Genomic DNA, 23,699 nt, shown 5'->3' with positions numbered 1-23,699 from the left:
TCCTGGGGTAAGATGGAGGTGTGGGGTGCTTGTGAGTGCTGCAGGGAGAGGTGGATGTCTCATGCTGTTCCTCGACATTGGCATTGTCACTGTCCCTTTCTTTTTGGCCTAAAGGATTTGGATACTGGTTTTAATTGCACTCTGCAGTAGCAGAATTGCTCCCAGCCTTTGGTTTCTGTCTTCCTTCCTGTCTTAGTTCCCTAGTGTGTTCATTGCTGTGTACCCAGTGAAGCATTTCTGGACTCCTGGAGGATCCATGTACCCCTTTGCTGCTCCCCAGGGCGCTGCTTTTCCAGGTGTGCTGGTGCAAGAGTGAGTGAAGATGACACCACTGGGGAAAAGGCTTGAAAGTGAGAATTAAGGAGTGATTAAGAGAGTACACATGTGCGGTGTGTCTGCAGCTAGTGGGTGTATGGATGTTGCAGCATGTGCTGCAGTGGGTATGGGTGCAATGGGAAGTGCTCCCAGGTGTTTCACAGAGACCTCCTGGTCTGAGGGTGCTCCAGCATCAGGCAGTGTTACCCCTGAGTACAAGCTGCCACATGGGAGCCGTAGTGCAGAAAGGGCTGAGTATGGCTCCTCACTCCTGCTGCAGGAGAGCATCCCTGAGTGGGTGACTGATCCCAGCATTGAAGGCTCTGGGAGTGTGGGCCCTCGTCTCCCTGCTCATCCTCCCACTCCCTGACTTGCCGGCAGTCATGCAACAAAAACAGGCCAGGCCACCAAGACACCAACTTTGAAGTATGAATTTCAAATGCTCTCTCTGTCCTCATCCCCTTTCCTGTGTCTGATGGGAGGCAGGGAGAGTGGCAGGAGCACCAGGCACATGAAACAGCCCCGTTCAAAGCCCAGCACCGTGGCTCCCACTTGCAAGCTGAGTTAAGTCTGCAGGCAATTACCTGGTGGTGCTCCCTGCCTTCACTCCAGGCCTTTTCCTTTGCAAACTACCTGCTTTCTGCTTTGCTCTTAGGGGGGAAGAACCTGGCACCAAGAGCAGATATGAGCTCTGTTGCGCTGGGCTCCTGCCTACAGGTTATGTTGGGGGATGCTACAGCCCTCCTGTACCCCATCCCAAGGTCCCAACGGCTCCACCTCAGTGCTGAATTGTGCTCACACCAAGCTGGTGTTGAGGATCCAGGCACAGACTGTGTTTTCTGTGCTGGGGGCAAGGCAAAGCAGTGGTGCTTTGGCACCTCGTTCAGAGCTGATACATGAGGACAACACCAAACCCAAGTCCTTTTCTCTCTGGCTGCTTTCTGGCTAGCAGGATGCAATAGGGATGGGTGGTCCCACACTGGATCCCAGGGTGCTGTGGCATGCTCATGTGCTTGGCTGAAGCTGGGGCTGCGTGTGAGCAGAGAGTATCCAGCCCCTTCCCTATATGAGGCAGAGGCAAGACAGTGCGTGTGAACTCGACTTCACAAGACATCAAATGCGCTGCAGTTGGATGGAAATTGGCTCTCAGAGCTCCTTTCTTCTGGCACCGAGCAGCTCCCCACTCCTGCCTCCCCCCTTTGGTGGGTAGATGGGCTGATAATACGAGGAAGTGCCTGCTCCCCTCCAAGCCACCATTTCTGGGATCTCATCTCCAGGCTCGCAGACGGTTTGCAGTAATGTTTACTTAACTAACCAGGAGCCCTCTCACATACCAGCCACCTTTTCTGGGGGGCTCAAATGGCTTGTGGGGGTAGTGGGGCCAGCAGAGGCATTTCTGGGCTGTCTCCTTTATGCTTCAGGAATCTCCAGCCCTCAGACAAAAAAACTCCCTCTTTTCTGGAAGAATGGGCCCTTCTCCTAATTTACTTGAAAAGATGTCCCAGGTTTCCTCCCAGCCAGGACCCTGTGTTGCTCCTGGGCAGGATCTCCGTGGAGGAGCCGGCTAATTTGCAGTATTTTACATATCTAATAAGTTGTCAGAAATGCTTTTAAATCCCTATAATATTTAATTAGGAGGCATCTTTCGGTGTATTAGGCGGGAATGAGGCTAATTAGTTATTGGCAATTTCATACCCATGAAGGTAATTAAGTAGAAGCTGCAGGCAAGCTCCCATGCATTCATCCGCCCCATTCTGGAGCTGCTCTGGGATGCAGTGGGGTTGATGCCAGTTGTCTGGCCTCGGAGCAGCATGCAGCCATACAGGGCTAGTGCCAGGCTTTTCCCTCCATGGGGTGAGGGGCAGCCATTCCACATGGCAGGCACCATGTCCAGCCTACTGTCCTGGCTAGAGCAAGGACATCTGCCACCATGGTCAGGTGTCCAGCCACCTCCTGCAGGGCTTTGACACCTTCTTGGCCCATGACAAACTTGTCTTCCAAACCTGGTATTTTTAATCTCAAAACTGAGCTGGAATCTGACAAAACATGAATCATCCCAGAGACGTAAGAGTGGGCAAAGTCCCTGGCAGACTGAGGTGTATTTTTAGCCTGCGAGTGTTGGAATTTGACTGTTTCTTAGGCAGGAAAAAAAGAGGTTTTTAGATCTGGGTGCATAGCTCTGTCCACACTGGGAGCTCTGCTACCAGCTCTGCATTGCATTGCCCACCTTGAAAAAAAAGGTTTATGGCAAGGTGGGAAGGATGGCAAGGGTCAGGCTGTGCTGCACAGCCCCTGCTTGCCTCTCCCATCAGACAGGACTGCTCTGGGAGTCCAAGCCCTGCCCTGTGGCCACCACCAGGAGCTCAAGGGTGCTGTCATGGCCACATGCATGTGACCAGGGTTTGGCCACTCACCCTTCTGCTGGCCTGGGTCAGCAGCCATGGCTTGAGATAGCAACATTGCAGCTGATCATGGCTGGGGCAATCCAAGGAGCACAGGTGGCTCTGGGGGAACTTGCACCCAAAGTTGCACCTGCAGCCTGGTCATGCTGCCATGTCCTTGCACATGTGCCAGTGACAGATGGCACATATCCCTCCCCAGGCTGCCCTGAGAGGGTTCTCTGCATCTCCTGGAGTGGTCCAGCCCAAAATGTCCCTGCTGTGAGATGGGGTCCCCTGGCCAACCACCTGCCTCTGAGGGGGCTGGTATCTGCCCAACTGCACTGACATGGTCCTTTCCCCCTCTGTGGGGTTTGGAGCCAAGATCCCATTGTTTGGGAGATTTCATCCTCCCTTTAATCTTGGCAGCTGGAAGCTGGGGAGCCGATAATGGTGAAGGAGTGTAAATGTCAGCAGGAAACCAGCTTCAATCAGAGCTGTTAAAAATAAACCTGCCAGGCCTGCTCTGGCAGAGGTAATCAGCCTGGGCGGCTGCTCTCCCTCGGTCCTAGAGCACAAGCTCCAGCCCTGGGGAGCAGTGCCAGGCCACCCGATGCTGGAGAGTGGCTGCAACCTCAGCATACCCAGCCCTAGCCAGCAGCTCTCTTGGAGCTGGGAGGAGAGAGCCCCCAAGTCAGGGTACAGGGTCCTGGCCCCACTCCCTGGACACACCCTGGCTCTCCCCTTAGGTTGAATCGCACTGCAGTCCTGGTTGGGCTTGAGCTAAGTGTTTAACAGCAGAGTGTAGCATGGGAGAGGGGCACATTTTTCCTTAGGGATCCCCATGAACTGTGTGCACTGGTGTAGCATGTGTGATGGTGGTGAGATACTCAGCCTTTCTGAAGACACTTGTAACTGTAACTACCTTCTGGGAAATGCACAGCCTTCCCTTCCCAGCTCAGTTGGGCTGTGGTGGGATATACGGACATGCAGCCCATGGCTATTCAGGCACATTTGCAAGGCAGAGTCAGCCATGGCCCCAGAGCCAGTGTCCCCAGCTGAAGTGAGATGCACTTGGAGCGGAGACAGGAGGTGCATTGTTAACCTCAAAGATAATTAACCTTGGGACAGCCTACAAAGGGATGTGAGGATACTCCATCCCTTGAACTTTAATATGGAGACTGAAGGTCTTGGGGCCAGGGCTCCTTGGTCTGTGCCTTGCTGCTGCCCAGCTCACTGCAGCTCCAAGGCGCGGTGCATGTGCGGATCAGGAAAGGCAGGAGGAGCACCCAGATGTGCCTCCGGCAACTCATTTCTGCCTCCCCAAAACAAGGAGGAGCTGTTGATCCCCAGCACAGGCGAGGTCTGTGGGCGGCAGTGTTTCATGGTTGTGGGGGCTGCAGCTGTACTTACTGCCTGCAGGCAGAGGCTTCCCCAGACTGGTGGTGTGGTTTTGTGGTGGTGGCTCTTCAAAGAGCTTCTCTGTGGAGGGAAGCCCTGTGGGCTGGGGTGCAGCTCCCTGTCCCCTGTAGCATGGCCATGACTGGCTGCTGCTCTCCCAAACCCTCTTGGGAGCAATGTTACTGGGGCAAGGGCAGCCCCAGCTTGGGCCCAGCCTTGTAGCAGGGCTTTTCTGCCCTGCCAACAGTTTTTATCCTGCCTTTGATGTGTGCCACCTGGGATGTAGCCTCTTTATCTGCCTGTTGGGTTTTCCCTGCTGTGCCCCTCCTGTGCTCAGTTTCCATGCTCAGGTAGTCTTGCAGCCTCACGTTCACTCTGCCCCATTCCCCACCCTCCTTTCCTGTCAGATCCTTCTCCTATCAGGGCTGTTTCCTCCCAGCCCTGTGTAAAATTGCATCTCTTTTTGCAGCTGGTGGTCTGGATTTGAGATGTCTCGCTGGCTCCATCCAGGCTGCCAATGGGGGCTCATGATTTTCACCCCATGATGCATCTCCCACCTTGCATCCCACTGCCAGCTCTGTGGTCACTCCCAGGTGCTTTCAGGAAGCCAGGCCATGAGATGCAGCCACTGCTGGGGCAAGAGTTTTGCCTGTCTTAGTGCTAGGGCTGAGTGTGAGGAGCCTGAAGAACACTTGGTCATACAAGGGCATCTCACCAAGTAACTTCAGCTGTGTCTTTCAAAGTTTGGCATTGATTTCAGAGCATCCTCCAGGCCAGAGGGAGTTTGCTTTAGTCCTTCCCAAAGCTGGGGCCAGAGTTTAGAGTTGCTATCCCAGGACCTGCAAAGCTGAGAAGTAGCATTGCAGATCTGCAGCATCGTTCCTTAGCTCACCAGTCTGTGCCAGATCTGGGACAGCCTGGACGCAATTCTCAGCTTGGCTCAGGCTCATTCACACCTCGGAGGAATCCAGGAGGGCCGGCAGGGCTGGCTTCACACTTATTAGCAATTAAAAGGCTCAGAGCCTGGGAGTCAATTAGTTCTGAGCTCAGCAGTGCCATAAACCCAGGGGATGAGCCTGCTAACAAGAGCCTGAGCCAGCTTCCCCACAGAGCTCAGGACTGGCTTGCCAGAAGATGTTTGCTTTTTCATTTACACCTTGGATGAGTGTTGCTGCGTGGAGTTTGGGGTGTTTTCTCAGGTATGAGCTGCTGGGCAGGAGTGTGCAAGGCTTCTCGGTGTGCCTGGCACTTCTCCCAGTGTGGCACAGCACTGTCACCCAGCAGGGCCCTCTCAACATGGGGTCATGGTGGGGTGAAGGGGGCTTGACCTTGTCCTAACTATTGCAGGGCTGCACGTGAGGGTCTCACTGTGGCACGCTGCTGTCTTTGTGTGGTCCAGCAAATGCTCACTGCTACCCCCTGGCTCTGTCCTGAGCTCTGGCTCTGCTGGGTTGCAGTATCCTGCTTTGCCAGGCATTCTGAGGCAGGCTGGGTCGGTGAGCGCTGGGATGATCTGCCACGGGCAGTGGGTTCCCTCTGCAACAGGAGAGCAGTGGGGCAGTGAGCTGTGGGTGGGTCTGGCGGGAGGCTGGTGGGGTCCTGCAGCCCTAGGGAAAGGGATGGCTCAGCACCTTTGTTTTGCAGCACTTTGGGAACATGCTGGAAATGAGCCAGACGATTCAAATGCGAAGCAGGTAGGTGTGCAGGCTAGAAGGTAGCGTGGGAGCTGGAAAGGAAACACACTTTGGTGGAGAGTTTTGCAGGGATTTCCTGCTGCTAGAGAGTGAGACAGAAGCAAAAATATGAAAGGAAGAAGGAAAACAAGCTTGTTGAACACCAGGGTGGTGGGGTCTTGTAGGTGGTGGAAAACAGGGATGGAGGGAAGCCATGCAGTGATGGAGCCCCTGGCTGAGTGCCTGGGCTCCCAGTGGCAGTGGGACACAGAGGCTGTGACCTGCACAGGTGCAGTTTTAACATGCAGTGTCCAGCCAGACACTTTCTGGAGGGGATGAACCCTCACGCACTGGTCAGTGGGAGCAGGGGGAGACATGTCAGCCACATAGCAGGCCCCTCTGCAGACAGTGCCAGGTTGGCAGATCCTGGCTGTGTGCTGCAGGGCGCTTGCCTGCCCTCCCTGGCCTCTGCCAGACCCTGGGTCACTGGGCACAGCAGCTCTGTTGAGGCACTTGTGGATGCCAGGGAGATGGCGGTGATGCCTTAGCCTCCCCTTGGCTCCCCTTCCCACAGATAACAAGGTTGCAGGAACAAAGGGACAGTGTGGGGAGGGGGTGGTGACAGGCAAGCAGGGTTTGCAGCTTGTTATTTCACTTATGTTGCCATTAAAGCTGCTGCTTTAAACTTGTTTCAGTCTCTCAAGAGGCTCCAGCGTGGGTGGCAGATGCTTTATTCCCCTCCCTCCCACCCTTCCCTCTTTTCCTTGGCCAGTTCCCCTTGTTCCCATTGCATCTCTCTTCCCATGGAGGCTAAGTCCTTCTGCTCTGGCTTTGCAGAACAGCCCATGCAGGAGCTGTTCCTTGCCGGAGCTGTCCTGCCCTGAGAGCTGCTCAGCAAAGCCTGGGTCATGCAAATGCCTTCCCCATGCAGGTTATCCTGCTCATAATGGGTGCTGCATGTCCCCAGCATCCCCTGTGACCAAATATGGGGCTGGTGGTGTCACCTATGGTGCTTGCACCCATGCGTCTCTGCATCCCCAGTGCATCCCCTTGGCATACTTGGGGTGATACCAGCTGGTGTCAGTGACTGGTGCTCCAGTAAGGACAGTGGCCTGGGTCAGCATTGGCTCACGACAAACATCCCTTTGAAGCCACTGAGACTTATGCATGCCCTCAAATGTTTTGCTAAATCAGCACCATCACACTGGCTCTGGGACTCTTCTCACTAACTGTTTCTTTGAGCATATGTTGCATTTTACACATGTTCTGCTTTGCTGTCCAAGCAACAAAGCTCTCCAGCTTTAATGTTTTGGGAAGCATGTGCATCTCCCAAGAGGGAAGGGTCCAGGGTTGGAGCCTGGGGTCAGCGTGGCACTTTGGGAAGCCTTTCCTGGCAGAGAATAGCATGAAGCATTGCTCCCTGGTCTGGCAGCATTCACCTTTAGTTTTTGCTGTGTGTATGTGGTGGGCAGGCAGAATTTGTTGATTGGGCTCAAGTCACTGAGTTCTGTGGTCTGAGACAATTGGCACAACATCGTGACATCTAGCAGTATGTCTTGCTCCAGCAAAGGTTTGCTTTGTCCTCTTGTATATATGGGCCTGACAAGGATGAGCATTGCTCATAAATTGCTGATACATTGCTTTTGCTAGTGCTGAGATAACAAGATGTATTACTGCAAAAAACGTCAGGTGGGGATGAGGGGCAGCTCTCCTAAGGGAAGTGATTATTTATTGTTGCTTGGACCTCAGTGGATGTGACCTGGTGCGTCATCCTGCCCACCAAGAGGGGTACATGAGCCCAGCTGGGCTGGGGTAGAGGCACACATGAAAGTGCCAAGCCCCCTGTGCCACCCATGAGCAATAAGCCCTGCACCAGGCAGGAGAGGCCAGTGGTGGTTTTCAGGCTGATGTGATGGCTAGAAGGATGCCTGGACCACCTCATCTCTAGGGCCTCTGTAGGCACACCTCCCTGCCGTTGCCCAATGCTTCACTTTGTCACAGAGATGTCTCCTGTTGTGAATACAGATTGCTGCCACCATCCTTGTCCCCTCTGGCTATACCACCGCTGCTCTGTGCACCCTGTCTCCATTACCCATCAAGGCTGTCTGGGCTGGGAGGCAGTTTCTGTGGCTGCAGGTTGCGGTTTCCCCCAGCATGCTGCGGGCTGCAGCACCCGGAGCCAGGAGGATAATGAGATCTTAATAGTCCAATTATATCCCATCGATTTACTCAGCACGTAATTGTTGGTGGCTGGGGCTGCCTGATGAAGCTCTCTCTCCAGCTGCCAGCGGGGAGAGCTGTGCCGCACCGTCCAGCCTGGGATGCTCCTCGCAGCAACCAGCTGTTCCCCTTTGAACTTCCGCAGGAGCAGCCCCGCCCCGACTCACTGTCGTCCCCCCAGAATGGGCAGGGACAAGAGTGGCAGGCAGAGACTGGAGCGGGGACCCGGGGATGCTGGCATCAGGCTGACACCCCCGACACTGCCCTGGGGAGCAGGAGGGTTGTACGTCTCCACCGCCCACTCAAACAGGCAGACAGAAGTGGCTCCTGCTGGGTGGCAGTCGCTGCTGGCTGAGTGGCGGCTGAGCCATCGGCCATGCCTGGCAGCCTGCACTGGCCAGTGTGGTGGCTGAGGTTTGTGCTCAGCTGTTCTTCTGAAAGCAGAAGCCAGCTTCTCAGCATCCACTAGCAGGTTTTCCTTGCCGTTGCACGGCATTTATTGGAAGTGCACCTCTGTGCTTTTCTTCTATTCTTTTCTGACGTGTGGCTGGGAGTCCCATGGACTAATTTGGAGGAGTTCCTTCTAGCTGTGATTTTTAAGTCTTTGTGATTGTGCTGGTCATCCCTTGTTTTGGCACAGTGAAAAGCAGTGTATACTGTTCTCTTTCCCCGTTGCTGTGCTGCTTTGGACCCTGTCCCACCTTCTCCCATTTCTCTTTCTGGCCCCGGCCAAGGTCCTTTTTCAGATCTCTTTCCTGAGTGGCAGAGGCTCGTGCTGAGCCCACCATGCTGCATCCTGGCTTGTTTACACCCATGCATCAGGCTCTGCCATTCTGCATTGCCCTGTGAAGACCACATCAGCCCCAGGGGCCAGGGTTGCAGCAGGCAGCAACAGGCAGTTCGCAGCTTCCTGTGACCTTGGGGTGGTGGAGTGAGGCAGGGGTGGAGGGGTGGGAGGTCTATCTAGTCCTTCTTGGCAAGGGTGGAGTGGTGCTGGCAGCTGGGCCAGTAGAGCCCATTAAAAATCAAGCAGCCTGAAGTGATGCTGGGAGCACACCACAGGAGCCTGAACCTGAGACAGGGCTGTGGGGTCCTGCTTATGCCAGAGCTGGGAACCAGGGCAGGCAACATGGTGGGAAAAGCTCTGCCTTGTTACCCTGGCACTCTGCTAATGCAGCAGTGAGGCAGCTGTCTCCAACCTCCAGTGAGCAGCTCCCCATCCAGGACACCCCTCCTTGCATGCTGGGTCTGGGCAGCATAGGGGACTCAAGTCCAGCATCTTGAGTGGTTCCTGCGGCTGGAATGTGGGGGTGACACTTGTATCCCCAGCATGGGGCTGTGGGTGCTGATGCTGGCACCAGCAGTGGGTGCAGCCATTCCTGCCCTACAGTCAGAAATGGGAGTGCAAAGTCCCTGGGGGGGGACAACACTCTGAGCTGTCAGCCACTAATGTGAGTCCTGATTAGTCTATCGATCTTGTGTAATGCAGGAGTCTTTCTGTCCCCTCAGCTCACTCCTGTCACCTGTCAGGCGGTGGAGGCAGTGGCATGAACAGCTGGCAGGGCAGCCGTGACTCTGCCTGTTCCTTTGCACTGGGCAGGCTGTGCTGGGATGAACAGCATGTGTGGGGTGACCCAAGGGACACCAGGCTACGTAACAGCTGTTGGTGCTGTGGTCCTTGCTGGTTAGTCCCTGGCAGGCTCTTTAGCTTGGGGAAGTGTTGGCTGCAGCCTGGCACAGCCTCCTAGGATTCAGGGAGCACCCATCCCTGCCTGAAATGCTGGTGCTGCCCAGGGCTATGTGGCTTTGGTTGCAAGGGCAGCTGCCGCATCTGCTCGAGACTTCGTGGATAGTTGCTGTGGCTGAGCTGGTGCCTGCAGCAGCTATTCCTGGTGCTGGTGGAGTGGAGCTGCTGTGGGAAGCACCCAGTTTGTGAGCAGGGACAAGCATTTTCCTTGTGGGAGCAGTGGCCTTTGATATGCCTCAGTGAGTAGGAGAGGATCTGGAAGACTACTTGATGCTAATGAGTTTTCAGTGTGGATGCTGGAGAGGAAGCAAACTGGAGAGGGGAGCAGCCCCCTGTGTTTCACCTGCCTGGAGACAGCAGCCGGTCCTGGCTGTGCGGGCACTGCTGGGGCAGAAAGCTGCGTGCCTGCCGTGGCATCTCTGCAGCGCTCGCCAGCATGGCTGGGACACGACACGGGCTGCAACTTTCACCTGGACAGACATACCCTGGTGGCTGCTGGCACTGGGCAAGATGGACCTCCACACTGGTGGCAGAGGCAGCCCTGGCGGACTCTGCCAAGCGTGGCGAGGGGAGCGCAGCGCCGGAGGGCTGCCAGGCCGCCCCAGCCCTCCTGGCAGGCAGCGGGGGGCCCGGAGGACGCGGGGCCAGCACCGCTGGGAAGCAATTACCTCCCCGCTGCGTCCGGCCCTAATCCCCTCACGCGGCGCGAGGAGCCGGCTCGCCAAACAAGGCTCAATCAGGTTAGAGTGTGAAGTCAGGATTAGCCGAAAGAATGAGAGCGTGGTAATAGCCCCGGCCTCCCCGCCCGGCCGCCGCAGCCCTGTTGTGGCCCCCTCCTTCCCGCCCGCCCTCCGGCCCGCCGGGCTCTTGCCGGGGAGATTAAGGCTGGCGGGGTTTGTCTGCCTGAGTGGGCTCCCCACTGGGAAGCCATGTCCAACAGTTTTGCTCGGGTGCAGCGCGCTGGGGGGGTTGGCTCCCGCCACCGAGTCCCTGCCAGCCCCCAGGAAGCCGTTTCCCTGTGCCTGGCTCCTTGCCGAGGCTCCCTGGGGACTGGTGGCTGTCAGGAGAGACAGTGCCAGCACCTCCTGACCTGCTGCAGGTATTTAACTTTCAACCATCTTGTGTGCAGTGGGGTATAAGATCCAAGCAGGGAAATCTTCAAAATCCCAATCCCTGACCACCACCACCCCCCGTGCTGCCCAGCCAGTGGGGAATTGTGTTGACATAGGCTGGCTGGGTACAAGGAAGGAAAGTGGGTGCCCTTCTTCTCCCCATTGCACGGCTGTGGGCTGGAGCTGGCTGCTGCTAATTAACAGGCATCTGCTGAGTCAGGAACCCACGTGGGAGGTGAGCCTTGGGACAGAAGGAGTCTGGAGTGGAGCTGGGCCAGGAAATGCAGTGGGTTCCTGGGGAGCAAGTGGGGGTCCTGCTTTGCAGATAGGCTGCTGAGAGATTCCAGTTTGGGCATGCATGTGTGCTACAGCCTCCACAGAGGGTCTGCCCAAGCACAGACATCTGGCTCTGTTCTCTGCACTCGCAGGGTGGACACTATGTGTCCCCCAGCACTTGCTCAACCCTTGTAATCCTTCCCTCTTTGTATCCCCAGAATTACCAGAGCCTTCTGCACCAGAGCCTTCTCCCCACCCTGTGGGGAGAAACTCAAGCTGTCTGGTCCCCATGGCACAGGGATGGGAGAATGGCAGCACAGCGGATGGGCTGGCTGCTTGGGCATCCTCTGGATTCAATAATGAGGAACTCTTAAACTTGGAGCTTTAGGAAAATATCTGGAAGTGAAACCAGAAAAGACAGAGAGGGCAGCTGTGACAATGGGGCAGGGACTGCTTTCTTTCCCCTTTCTCTGTGCCTGTCCGCTGGCTGGTCCCCAGTGGGGCTGTCAGTGCTTGTGGTCGCCTCTGCAAGCTGGCACTCCACATGTGATGGCAGCAGCACACTTGTGTTTGGCAGGGTCTGAGGTGGCACTGGCGCAGGCACTGAGGGCGCCGCAAGCCACGCGGCGGAGCGAGGAGAAGCTGTGCCATCTGCTCTTTCTTCAGCGCCAAAGTGTAAAGAAAACATAGCTGGGAGCTATGAAACACCAGGAGGGAAGAGGCCGTGCCTTGTTCCAAGGCCAGGGCCCAAGGATCCTGCAGGCAAAGCATGTGTTTGTCCTGGTGTTGTCAGCTGTGTCACTGTGCCGGCAATGTAAGCCCAGTGCCACCGTCTTGCTGAAACCCTCACATCCAGCGTCTGTCCCTCTTGGCTTCAGTACCCCCGATGGCAGCACTTCATTGGTGACTGTCACAAAAAGCTGTGAAGGGGAGAAGCCTTGCAAAGTCAGTTGCAACCTTCTAGCAGTGTTTCCCTCGCGAGCTGTAAGTGAGCAGCTTGCAGACAGACGCCTGGGTTTACTCCCTGGGCGTGCTGGGACTCCCATGTGCTGTGAACAGAGAAGCACGAGCGAGATTTCCACGGAGGAAGCAGTCAAGCTGCAGGCAGGAGTTGCCCAGGCAGGCAGGGCTGGGGCTGGGATGGGGGTGCAGAGTATCAAAGTGTGGCGGGTGCCTTCATCCTTGGCCCCACTGTGACCAGTGTAATGTTGGAGGACAGGCAGCTGCCAAGAGGGAGTGAAACGCACTGAATGCAGTGAACTTTGTCTGGGAGTCTCTCTGGAAAGTTTTCTAGGGGATTCCTTCTTCTAGGAGCCAAAAGGGAAAAGGGAATTTGGGGCAATGCTACATTTTTCTGAAAGGTCAGTGCAATTCTTGTGAATCCCTGGGTGCATTGACTCCCCAGCAGAGGATAAGAAGGGGGAGTTTGCATCTGCAGGGGTGTCGTGGGTTGCTCGAAGTGTCGGGTCCTTCCCTTTTGGAGAGTGCGAGGAGACCCCAGTCCCTCCGGGGGTGCTCGGTTGGAGCATCCTCGGCAGGAGTCGGGCAGAGCAGGCAGGGCAGCCTGGCAGTGCCGCCGCGTGGGTAGCGGTGAAACTGCGCCTGCTGCGCTCCCGGCTGCTGGCAGGGGAGCTGAGCTGGACTTCTTCCTGGTGCCTGAGCCCTTCCAGGAGCAACCTCTCCCTTCCTCTGCCCAAGCAGTGGTGCTTTGTCACCCCAGGAATGACCGAGAGCGATGCACCAGCCTCTGCTCCCTGCATTTGTTATGTTGAACCAGAGCTGGTGAGCATTGGTGAGCATCCAGGGAAAACCTGTACCACCTCTTGGGGCTGGGATGAGGGTATCGGTATGGCTTGTGTAGTGCCAAGGGGTGATTAATCCATGCAGGTTGCTCCTGATTAATCTATACAGGTCCTTCTCCTCGCTCACCCATGGACTTGCTGCACAGGACAAGTGCTGTGCCTCAGTTTCCCTGTGCCAGGAATGAACTGGGGACGGCCTCCTGTCCCATGGGTGGCTGGAGCAGGGTTGTGCTGGTGTGGGACTGGCAACAGTCTATGTAGGCACCTTCTGAGCTCAGAGGAGCTCCTGGCTCTCGGGATCACAAAGCAAATGGCAGCACAGAAGCCACGAGGCACAAATACAATGGGCAGGTCCCCCGAGGATGGAGTGGGCTGAGCACTGCTTTGCAGTGAGATTTTTGGTCTTCATGGTTGTTAAAAGTGAGCCCAGGTGTGGCAGGGTGCCTGTCCCACTGCCAGCCCTGCAGACATAGGGCCCTCGCTGGCCCCACACGCCTCAGCATTGCAGAGCAAGCGATGACACGGGCAGTGCTGTACAGTGATGAAGTAATTAATGACCCGATTATTTGTGCCCTCTGAAGTGCAGGGCAGGCTCCATGGGAATGCCTGCTGGAACCATGAAGTGTAATTACCAGTTAATCAGCAGGGTCCTGTAATTATAGCAGTCACAAGGTATTTAAGTGCGGAAGGTTTTCCCAGAGCTGTGCCCTGCTGCTCTGTTTGTCAGAGCCCGAGACAGCAGTGCTCAGGGATCCCCAGCCACCTGCAGCCACCATGGATGGAGCCAAACTTGCCTCAGGATGGACAGCAGGGCAGTGGGCAACCAAATTAGCCAATTTAGTTTCCCAGAGCCCCTCAGGGATCACTGAGTGCCAGGGCATGCCCCTGCCTGTGGGCACCCTGGTCCCACAGGGCATTGTACTTAGCAAGCTCTGCTCATTTTCCTTCCTGCCTCTTTCTTCTGCAGGGATCTGAGTGAAAACTTCATCCAGGCCATCCCCAGGAAAGCTTTCCGTGGGGCCACTGACCTTAAGAACTTGTGAGTCTCGACAGGGATGGGCATGGGGGAGTCTGGGGTTGGGTCTGGTGGCTGGAGGTGTCAGGAGCCACCAGTCACTCTCTGCCTGGACTGTCCCAGCAATGTTGCCTCTGTCTTTCTCCTGCAGGCAACTGGATAAGAACCAGATCAGCTGCATCGAGGATGGGGCTTTCCGTGCCTTGCGTGGGCTGGAGGTCCTGTAAGTGGCCAGGAGCTGGCTGGAGCCTCCAGCCCACAAGCCCCCGCAGGGTGAGGGTGTCCCTGCTTGCTCCCTGCTCACCAAGGTGCTGCAGGGATATCCCCAGCATGCCATCTCACCCTTCTCCCAAGGAGGGGCTGAGCAGGGGTCTGGTACCACTGCTGTGGAGCTGTGCTCCAAGGCCTGATCCTGCCTCAGGAGTGCATCTGTCTGCAGCTGGTGGAGAAGCCTGGAAAGGACAGCAAGCCCTGCCCAGGGGTTTGCACTGTCCCCATCCCTCGCCTCTCTGTCTCTCCATCCTGTGCTGGGGATGGGTGGGTGCTTCTGCTCCCAGGGGTTTGGTGCCACCTGGACCATCTCAAGCTCTCATTTGTGGCCTAACCACCCTCACCTGCCCCCCTCTATCTTCCTGCAGGACCCTGAATAATAACAACATCACATCCATCCCCGTGTCCAGCTTCAACCACATGCCCAAGCTGCGGACATTGTGAGTTCCTTGGGAGTGGGAGGGCTGGAGGGGATGAAGGGGACACCCTTGCAGTGCATCCCCAATCGCTGCTAAGTAAGGTGGTTTTGGCAATGCCACAGGTGCTCTAGGGCTCCTCTGTGTCCCTGTCTGAGTGCCCCCAGTCTTTGGGATGAGCTGGAGGGCAGGGGGGTAGCCAGGAGCTGTCCTGTGGCCACTGACTGTCCCATCTACCCGCAGCCGCCTGCACTCCAACCACCTCTTCTGCAACTGCCACCTGGCCTGGCTCTCGCAGTGGCTGCGCCAGCGCCCCACCATCGGGCTCTTCACCCAGTGTGCTGCTCCAGCCCAGCTCCGTGGCCTCAACGTGGCTGAGATACAGAAGAATGAGTTCAGCTGCTCTGGTGAGGGGGACAGGGAGGTGGTGGGAGCCAGGAGAGGGACACACACAGGTCAGGAGGATGAAACCTGTCCCATTGATGCAGCCCACCTCCACTCCCTATCACATGTCCCAGCTCAGAGCCTGGATGCACACTGTGGGCTCAGCTCAGGTCAGCACTGTCCCTGGTGTGGGGACAACACCACCCTATCAGTGTGACAAAAGGTGCATGAGTCTGTGCCCATGGAGCTTGTGTGCCTTTTACATGAGGCTGGGGTATGCCAGGACCTTGTGCACCTACACAAGGGTGCCATAAGCTGTCCCACCACCGTGCGCTGTCATTAGGGTCCCTTCCTGGGGTTGTTGCCACCCACACGCGTGGCCCAGCCCCTTTACAATTCCCATGCTGGCTGCTTCCCCAACAGAACAAATGGACTCGGCACATGCCCAGCTCTGCAGCTTGTCCTCTGGCTCCTGCCCAGCCATGTGCACCTGCAGCAATGGCATCGTGGACTGTCGGGGCAAGGGGCTGACAGCCATCCCTGCCAACCTGCCTGAAACCATGACGGAGATGTGAGTATGGCCTCACACCATCACTGCCAGGCTCTGAGGGGCTGGAGGCACTGGGAACATGGGGCAAGCCCCATAGCTCAGCCACCCTGTGGGGTGGCAGGCCTTCTTTGCCCTTCTCCCATGCTGCGCAGATTTAGCCCTGGATTTAGCTGCATTAAAAATGTAAATAGATATATAATCTCCTTAGGGGAATCCAATTATGGTGCAAAGCCCCTGCTGGGATGGTACACAAAGCACATGGGAGGCAGCAGGGCCCCCAGGGTGCTGGGGGGGAGGAGGTGCTCCCCTCACCCCAGCCAGCACAGTCCTCCCACCCATGGCACCCCTCCTTGATGGAGAAAGCCCTGACCACAGGATGCAAATTGTCCCTAGGGTGAATGGTGCCACTCTGCTGGGGTAATTTACTGCAAGCCTGGGGGTCTTGACAGGACCCCAGCCCTGTCAATGTGGCGTTTGGGCTTGGCCAGCTCTGCAGCCTTCATCTCTCTTCCTTCCCTTTGCAGACGTCTGGAGCTCAACGGCATCAAATCCATCCCCCCAGGTGCCTTCTCCCCATACAAGAAGCTGCGGAGGATGTAAGTGTGCAGCCCCCACCATCCTGACCCTCAGCACCCTTCATGTTGCTGGCCACTGCTGGGAGCCCACAGCCGCCCACTCCAACGGGCACGGGGCACTTGCTGTGACATGGGTGCCCTACGTGGCAGCACTGAGATGGGGTCTTGGGTACCCTCAGCTGTGTATATCAGGTGCTAGGGGTGGTCTCCTGGACCCAGTGGGAGGGTGGGGGCATGGGTTGGAAGAAGAGGGGACCAGGACACCTCTTTTTGGGTTTCAGAGACCTGAGCAACAACCAGATCTCAGAGATCGCCCCCGATGCCTTCCAGGGGCTGCGCTCCTTGAACTCACTGTAAGTGCCTGCACTGGGAGGTGTGGGGTGAGGTGGGGTGGACGTGCACCCCCTGAGCTGTCCTCCATACTGCTCCCCAAATCTCTCTCACAACAACCTTTCTCTCCCAGGGTGCTGTATGGCAACAAGATCACGGACCTCCCGAGGGGCGTCTTTGGGGGACTTTTTGCCCTGCAGCTACTGTAAGGCACTGGTGGCTGGGTGGGATGCTCTGTTGGGACACCAGAAAGTGGGGCTGAGGTCCCCAGTGCCTATGGTGCATGGAAGGAGGTCCTCAGACTCACCTCCCTCCCTCCCTGCCAGGCTTCTCAATGCCAACAAGATCAACTGTGTGCGGGCAGATGCCTTCCAGGACCTGCAGAACCTGTCACTGCTCTCACTCTACGACAACAAGATCCAGAGCCTGGCCAAGGGCACTTTCACCTCCCTGCGGGCCATCCAGACCCTGTGAGTGCCTACACCGCCCCAGTGACCATGTGGGTGGGCACCTAGCGGGAAGAATATCAGTGGGTAGCTGGGGATGGAGCTGGCAGTAACTTGCTGTCCCTAGTGGTGTGTGACCTGCTGTCCCTGGCACAGGCACCTGGCCCAGAACCCCTTTGTCTGTGACTGCAACCTGAAGTGGCTGGCAGATTTCCTCCGTGCCAACCCCATCGAGACCAGCGGTGCCCGCTGTGCCAGCCCCCGGCGCTTGGCCAACAAGCGCATCGGCCAGATCAAGAGCAAGAAGTTTCGCTGCTCAGGTGAGAGCTGTCCCTGTTGACCCCACCACAGATGCCTTCCAGCACAGCTGTCCTCAGCCCTGCCCCATCCCAGTGTCCATGTGCTCAGGGTGCTGATGCGCTTTTTTCTCCACAGCCAAAGAGCAGTATTTCATCCCAGGTAAGAGGAAGAGCTGTGTCTGTGGGTGCATGGTGCCCTTTGGGCCAGGCTGCCTGCGGGTGGTTATGCCAGAGCCCTGTGGTCTGTCCTGGCAGGACCACACTGCATTTCCCATCTGAGTTCCCAGGTGCTGCAGTAAAAAAACTTGCTGGGAACCATGGTGTGCCAGCATCTCCCATTGTGCCAATATCCATCTGGGCACAGAGGTGTCCCTGGGGTCTGGCTCTTGTTGCATGAGGGGAAAGGGTGGTGGGCAGTGCAGCACCTCACGTACCCAGGACAAATATCCCTTTGGATAGTCTGCTGTGGGAACATAGAGGGGTACTGTGGCTGGGATGGGGGTATCTGAGAAAGATATGGAGACCAGCTGGGGATATGGAAGGATCAAAGGAGGGGACATCAGGTGTAGCCCCCCTGTGCCTTGACCCTGGGAGCCCACACTGCCCTTGCTGGTGTGCAGGGACGGAGGATTACCAGCTGAACAGTGAGTGCAACAGCGACATGATCTGCCCCCCAAAGTGTCGCTGCGAATCTGGCGTGGTCGAGTGCTCCAACGCGAAGCTCACCAAGATCCCAGAGCGCATCCCGCAGTCCACGGCTGAGCTGTAAGACCCTCCTCCCTCCTACCCTGCTTTTCCTACTGCAGCTGCAGTATCACCAGCACTGGGGTTTGGCTCAGGGCTTGGTCTGTGCCAGGCCCTTTGCAGCCATCTCCTGAGCTCTTTTACCCACTGCCCACACCAGGCGCCTGAACAACAATGAAATCTCTATCCTGGAGGCCACTGGCACCTTCAAGAAGCTCCCACATCTGAAGAAAATGTGAGTATTGGGCAAGCACAGCCCCATCAAGAGAGCCTGGGGTCTGGGAATGCACATGAGATCCTGATGTCTGGGCAGCCTTTGGTGTGAAATGGGGGGGCGTGTCCTGACCCAAGGGTCCCCTGAGGGACTGGGCATCATGGAGTGCTTTGTGGGGCATGGAGGAGGCTGGGTTCAGGATGTGGCCAGGACAGAGCCCCTCATCCCAGCCTGCTTTCCCTTTTCCACAGCAACCTCAGCAACAACAAGGTGTCAGAGATAGAGGATGGGGCATTCGAGGGGGCATCCTCTGTCAGCGAGCTGCACCTCACTGTCAACCAGCTGGAGTCGGTGCGGAGTGGCATGTTCAGGGGCCTGGATGGGCTGAGGACCCTGTGAGTCCCCTCTTTGCCATGAGCTCATGGATGGGAATGTCCTTGCTCCTTGTTCCCCCACCCTGTCTGAGCTGCAGGGCCAGCTCAGGAGCAACACACCCATCCTCTGGCCATATCCAGATTTGGGGCAGGGGGTGCCTTTTACTGCTGCTTTTTGACTGGCTCAGGCTAATCCTGCTGCCCAGCAGCAAGGTGGGCAGAGCCCTGACCCACCTAGGTGGGTTTTCCCCCATACCCAGTTTGTTAGGTGCCCTTGTCCCCTTCCCTCCACAGGATGCTGAGGAACAACCGCATCAGCTGCATCCACAACGACAGCTTCACGGGGCTGCGCAACGTCCGCCTGCTCTCCCTGTACGACAACCAGATCAGCACCATCGCACCGGGCGCCTTCGACACGCTGCAGTCCCTCTCCACACTGTACGTCTTGGGCCCCAGGGGGCATGCTCCCAAGCTGTCCCCAGCATGGTGACGGGCTGTAGGGTGACCCCTTGCCCAGTGGATGCTCAGGTAATGCCCTTGGACTCCCTCCTGTGTGCAGGAACCTGCTCGCCAACCCCTTCAACTGCAACTGCCAGCTGGCCTGGTTGGGGGACTGGCTGCGCAAGAGGAAGATTGTAACAGGGAACCCGCGGTGCCAAAACCCTGACTTCCTCCGGCAGATCCCGCTCCAGGATGTGGCATTCCCTGACTTCAGGTGTGAGGAAGGTAACTCATGGGCCCCACGGGTGAGGGGGGAACCAGGTTGCTCTTCCTAAGCCAGCACCATGCTCCCTGTACCAGCATCATCCCTGGTCCCAGTATGTCTGGCAGTGCCGTGGGACGAGCTGGTAGCTCAGGGTGTCCCTCAGCCCACCAATACCCTCCCCTAACAATGCACAAGTTTCCCTTCATGGTACCCAGCCCTTAGCACTGCACCCAAATACCCAGGAGCTGCTCTGAAGCCAGAAGGGGTGTTTGCACCCACCAAACTGTGTGTCCCTTGTATGTAGGCAGATCTGTGCTGGAAAAAACACTGTGCCCTGGGTGCTGGCAGGAGCAGGTGTGTAGGCAAAGCCCACCAAAATTCATCTTGCTTCCTCTTCCTTCTCTTCCCAGCCCCAACACATGCCAGAGCCGGGCAGACGGAGCTGGCGGAGAGTGTGCGTGTGGAGAGAAAAGCCTTTATTTATTTATTTATTACATTTAGAACAGCTTTTTGAGCCCTCTGGAGAATATTTGCAAACAGATCATAATTTCTTCTGCTTTTCCTCCTCCACCACATCAAAGACTGAAGGGTTGCATCCTGCGCCTTTCCTAGTGGCAGGTTGTCCTGGGGATGCCTCTCCTGCAGGAGCCTGGTGCTGCGGTGGGGAGGGGGGAGCAACGCTGGCTCCTCTGGCTGCTTGGTGCAGGCACCTCTCCCTCTAGCCTGGGTCTGGGAGACAGGTGAAGGTCATTTCAGAATGACTTACAGGGCTGTGCCTCTTCTGTGCCCTCCTTTCTGCCACCCCTGAAACTGTGTTTTTGCTTGAAAATTGTGAAAACCAGAGCAGCTTTGGCTGGTTACATCCATCCTGGTGGGGCAGGTGGTTTCTGGACACAGGAGCAATTCTGGTGCTGCTGGCTGTCAGCTGCGCTGGGGCTGACAGCAGCACCCTGCTTTGGGGGCTAGTGGAGGTGGTTAGCGTGGGAGGGGAGCCATTCTTGGAGGACATAAGGCACCAAGTCCAGCCTCATGTTGTGCCCAAAGACTGGGCCCCATTGACTTTTTTCTCTCTGTCCCCTGTGCAGGGCAGGAGGAGACCAGCTGCGTCCCCCGGCCCCAGTGCCCACAGGAGTGCACCTGCCTCGACACTGTCGTCCGCTGCAGCAACAAGCACCTCAAGGCCCTGCCCAAGGGGATCCCCAAGAATGTCACAGAGCTGTGAGTGGTGGGCAGGTGTCCAGGGTCTCCCCCTGCTTTCCAGCAAGCTTGCGGCTCTGGACGTGTGTTCTCCACTGTGGAGAGCCATTGGAGCACAGATGCACCCTCCAACAACTCAATCCCAGCTGAGTAGTGAGAGCAGGACCCCCACCTGGCCAAGGGCTCCTGCCCAGCCATGACCCCAGCAAGGGGATCAGTGAGACCCTCCCTGCAGCCCCAGGGCTACCAAGGATGATCTGTATGGGGTCTTGTCACAGTAGCTGGGTTCTGTTCTGCTCTTTGGAGGGGGCAGTGCAGGACAGCCACCCCCTGCAGCTGCAGTTCGCAGAAGTCTGCCTTCAGCCATATGGATGGGGCCACCCTGGCTCTTCCAGCTCCCAGACCCCTCTCTTCTGTCACCTCTTCCCATGGCTGCGGGGATGCTCTTGGAGCGCCTGCTCTGAGCACACAGGGATGCAGTTTGCCTGGGAGACACCCAAGCAGATGAGCTGGGTCTGGCTGTGCAGGGACAGCATGATGCTCATTGTACCCAGTCCCTGCACCTGTCTGGGATGCAGCAAGTCCTGTGTACAGGCGATATAGGCACTGGTTGTGCACATGCATATATGTAGACCACCCCCTCATACCCCTTTACTGTCTCGCATACCCCTCCTCTCTCCATATCCTCCATTCTCTCACACACATTCCTTGGGAATGGTTACAGCCACCCACACTCATGTTGGATGTGTAAATGCAGCACATGGCTGGCTGTGCTGTCACACACAGGCTGCTGAGAGGCTGCCCCCAGGAACCCACATGCAGAGCCCTTGGGTGTGCTCATGTGCTTGCATGCCAGGTCAGGGACCTACTCAAGAGCCCTGTGGGCTCTGGGCACCACGAGGGAGTTGATGCTGGAAATAACTCCTCGCAGCCCAGAGTCTGTGGGTGTGCATAGGAGAAATGGGAGGGCAAAGAGAGGGACATCCTGCTTCTCAGCCACTCCAAGGTTCTTTCATTCTCCCTTGCAGTTACCTGGATGGAAACCAGTTCACTCAGGTCCCAGGGCAGCTCTCCACCTTCAAGTACTTGCAGCTTGTGTAAGTAGCTGGGAGCAGGAGCTCAGGCAGCCAGTCCCACAGGTGGAACCTGTGAGCAAGGACAGGGGCTGTACTTGTGGTCTGTGATCCTAAGGAGGGACCTGACAGCGTGCAGGGACCCCCGACATCCCTCTGTATCCACCCTCTGCACAGCTGGCTGGCAGCAATGCTCAGTCCCTGGGTGCTCACTGCCTCTTCTGGAGCTGGGCATGGGACAGAGGGGGGACAGTGGTGTTGCTGCCATCACCCTGCGTGACAGCCCTGCTGCTCCCTTGGAGACTGTGCCGTGCTGCTGTTCACACCCTACTGCAGCTTAGCAGGCGGGGGAGCAGTGAGGGAGGACAGGGCCCAGCTGGCTCCAACCCCTGGGGTTTCTGTTTTCCAGGGACTTGAGCAACAACAAGATCAGCTCCCTGAGCAACTCCTCCTTCACCAACATGAGCCAGCTCACTACTCTGTAAGTGAGATCCCTGTGGCATTGCTCCTACGGGACTCCGAAGATGGGGGGTGCTGGGGACACCAGTGTCTCCCATGGGTGAAGCTGTGGTTTGAGCTGGAGCTGACCTCTGGGGTGGGTGGGGAGAGTGTGCAGCAATGCCCACAGCCGTGCCCCCGGCACTGTGTTGCCTTCTCCTTCCCTTCTGCAGGATCCTCAGCTACAACTCCCTGCAGTGCATCCCTCCATTGGCCTTCGAGGGCCTCCGCTCCCTCCGGCTGCTGTAAGTACCTGCCTGTAGCCCTGCTCCCAGCCCCATTTGGCCCCTTCTCTGCTGCTGGCTGTGTCCTCCTGTCCCCTGTGTCTGCTTGGAGCTGGGTGCCGACAGGCAGGCAGGGTACAGGCTGCAGATGGAGCAAGGGGAGATGCATCTGTCCGTCGCAGCAGATGGGACATTTGCAACAGTGACAGTGCAGTGGGGTCTAGCTCTGCCTCCCATGCCTGGACTCAGTTGGCTGTGGTCCTTGCTGCCCAACCTGGACTCATGGGGATAACAAGACCCTCTGTCCTTTGCAGGTCCCTCCATGGCAATGACATCTCCAGCCTCCCTGAGGGCATCTTTGCAGATGTCACCTCCCTGTCCCACCTGTGAGTATATCCCACTCTGCAAGGCACAGGGATGGACACAAACTCAGGAGACCTTTAAAAACCACAGGGCTGAGCCCAGTTTCTCTGGGTGCTGAGCTGCTTCCTCTCCTCTTCTCTCGGCCAGTACCTGGGACTGTTTGTGGGGTAGTGCCATGCTGTGCCTGCCCTCCCCTTGCTCAGCCTCCAGGTGCAGGTGTGCAGCTCAGTGTCCTAGTGCTGTGGGGATGGCCTGTGGTCCTTGCTGGAGCTAGCATAATATCTCTCCACACCACCAGGTCCCAGAGTCCGCTAACATATGGATCAAGTCATGCAAGATGCTGGCTCAACTGTGTGTCAGTGAGGGCTGCTCTGACCCACACCATTGTGGAGTTAGCCTCCTGCAAGCACGCTTCCCTGCAGCAGCCCCCCAAATCTGTCATCAAACATCTGCCTGCTGGTGCCAGTGTTTCAGCCCCAGTTTGAGGGAACCTGTACCCCAGGAGCACAGCCCTGTACCCACTACCTGGGGCAGGGGTTCAGCTTCGCCTGCAGTGACTTTCTGGTCCCTTCCCTATCCCTGCTAAACTGTTCTCACTCTTCTGCCAGTGGCAGTACTGCTCCTGCCATCCTGAAGGTCTCAGGCCGTTCCTTCAGCCTGCAAAAAGCATCTTGGTTCATGATCTTCACCCCCCTGATTTTTTTGGGAGCAGCAGTTAGACTGCTTGTTCTGACTTCCCTGACTCTTCCTTGATTTCCCTTTCCAAAGCGTGGCACTGCTGGTTGCCGCCGGGCTGAGCTGCCACCAGACGGCGCTGTCGGTGCTGTGGGACCAGGTTGTCAGCCCCAGGGGATCTCCGGTCCCTGCCATCTGCCTTCTGGGCTGCCTCCTCCCCTCCATCAGTGCTAACCTTTGCAGTGAAGGAAGATGCAAAGAGGCATCCAACCCTTATCCTCCCACATCATCCGCTGCGAAACAGAGCAACCCTCCCTTCCTCCTCCTCCTCCTTGTCTTCCTCTCAGGGAAGCAATTCCTGATGCTGTCCCGAGCTCTGACTGTGACCTGCTGCGTGTCCCCAGCAGCCTGCTCCCACGTCC

The 23,699-nt window shown here is 57.0% G+C and overlaps 1 protein-coding gene across 1 annotated transcript in view; it reads left to right on the top strand.

Annotated features, from left to right (window-relative positions):
• SLIT1 (slit guidance ligand 1) overlaps positions 1–23,699 on the top strand; it is a 58,788-nt gene that overhangs the window by 29,238 nt on the left and 5,851 nt on the right. Inside the window, exons 5-25 of the mRNA XM_051616722.1 lie at positions 13,892–13,963; positions 14,091–14,162; positions 14,578–14,649; positions 14,869–15,032; positions 15,433–15,580; positions 16,084–16,155; positions 16,416–16,487; positions 16,598–16,669; positions 16,791–16,934; positions 17,067–17,230; positions 17,346–17,369; positions 17,830–17,974; positions 18,114–18,188; positions 18,419–18,562; positions 18,836–18,979; positions 19,101–19,267; positions 20,333–20,465; positions 21,473–21,541; positions 21,927–21,998; positions 22,189–22,260; positions 22,554–22,625. Coding sequence (XP_051472682.1) covers positions 13,892–13,963; positions 14,091–14,162; positions 14,578–14,649; positions 14,869–15,032; positions 15,433–15,580; positions 16,084–16,155; positions 16,416–16,487; positions 16,598–16,669; positions 16,791–16,934; positions 17,067–17,230; positions 17,346–17,369; positions 17,830–17,974; positions 18,114–18,188; positions 18,419–18,562; positions 18,836–18,979; positions 19,101–19,267; positions 20,333–20,465; positions 21,473–21,541; positions 21,927–21,998; positions 22,189–22,260; positions 22,554–22,625 — 2,169 coding nt within the window. The remainder of the gene's footprint in view (positions 1–13,891; positions 13,964–14,090; positions 14,163–14,577; positions 14,650–14,868; positions 15,033–15,432; positions 15,581–16,083; positions 16,156–16,415; positions 16,488–16,597; positions 16,670–16,790; positions 16,935–17,066; positions 17,231–17,345; positions 17,370–17,829; positions 17,975–18,113; positions 18,189–18,418; positions 18,563–18,835; positions 18,980–19,100; positions 19,268–20,332; positions 20,466–21,472; positions 21,542–21,926; positions 21,999–22,188; positions 22,261–22,553; positions 22,626–23,699) is intronic.

Source organism: Apus apus, chromosome 4 (assembly GCF_020740795.1).
Source record: "Apus apus isolate bApuApu2 chromosome 4, bApuApu2.pri.cur, whole genome shotgun sequence".
NCBI lineage: Eukaryota > Metazoa > Chordata > Aves > Apodiformes > Apodidae > Apus > Apus apus.
The sequence above is the reverse complement of the archived record's forward strand: the minus strand, read 5'-3'. Positions and strand labels throughout refer to the sequence as shown.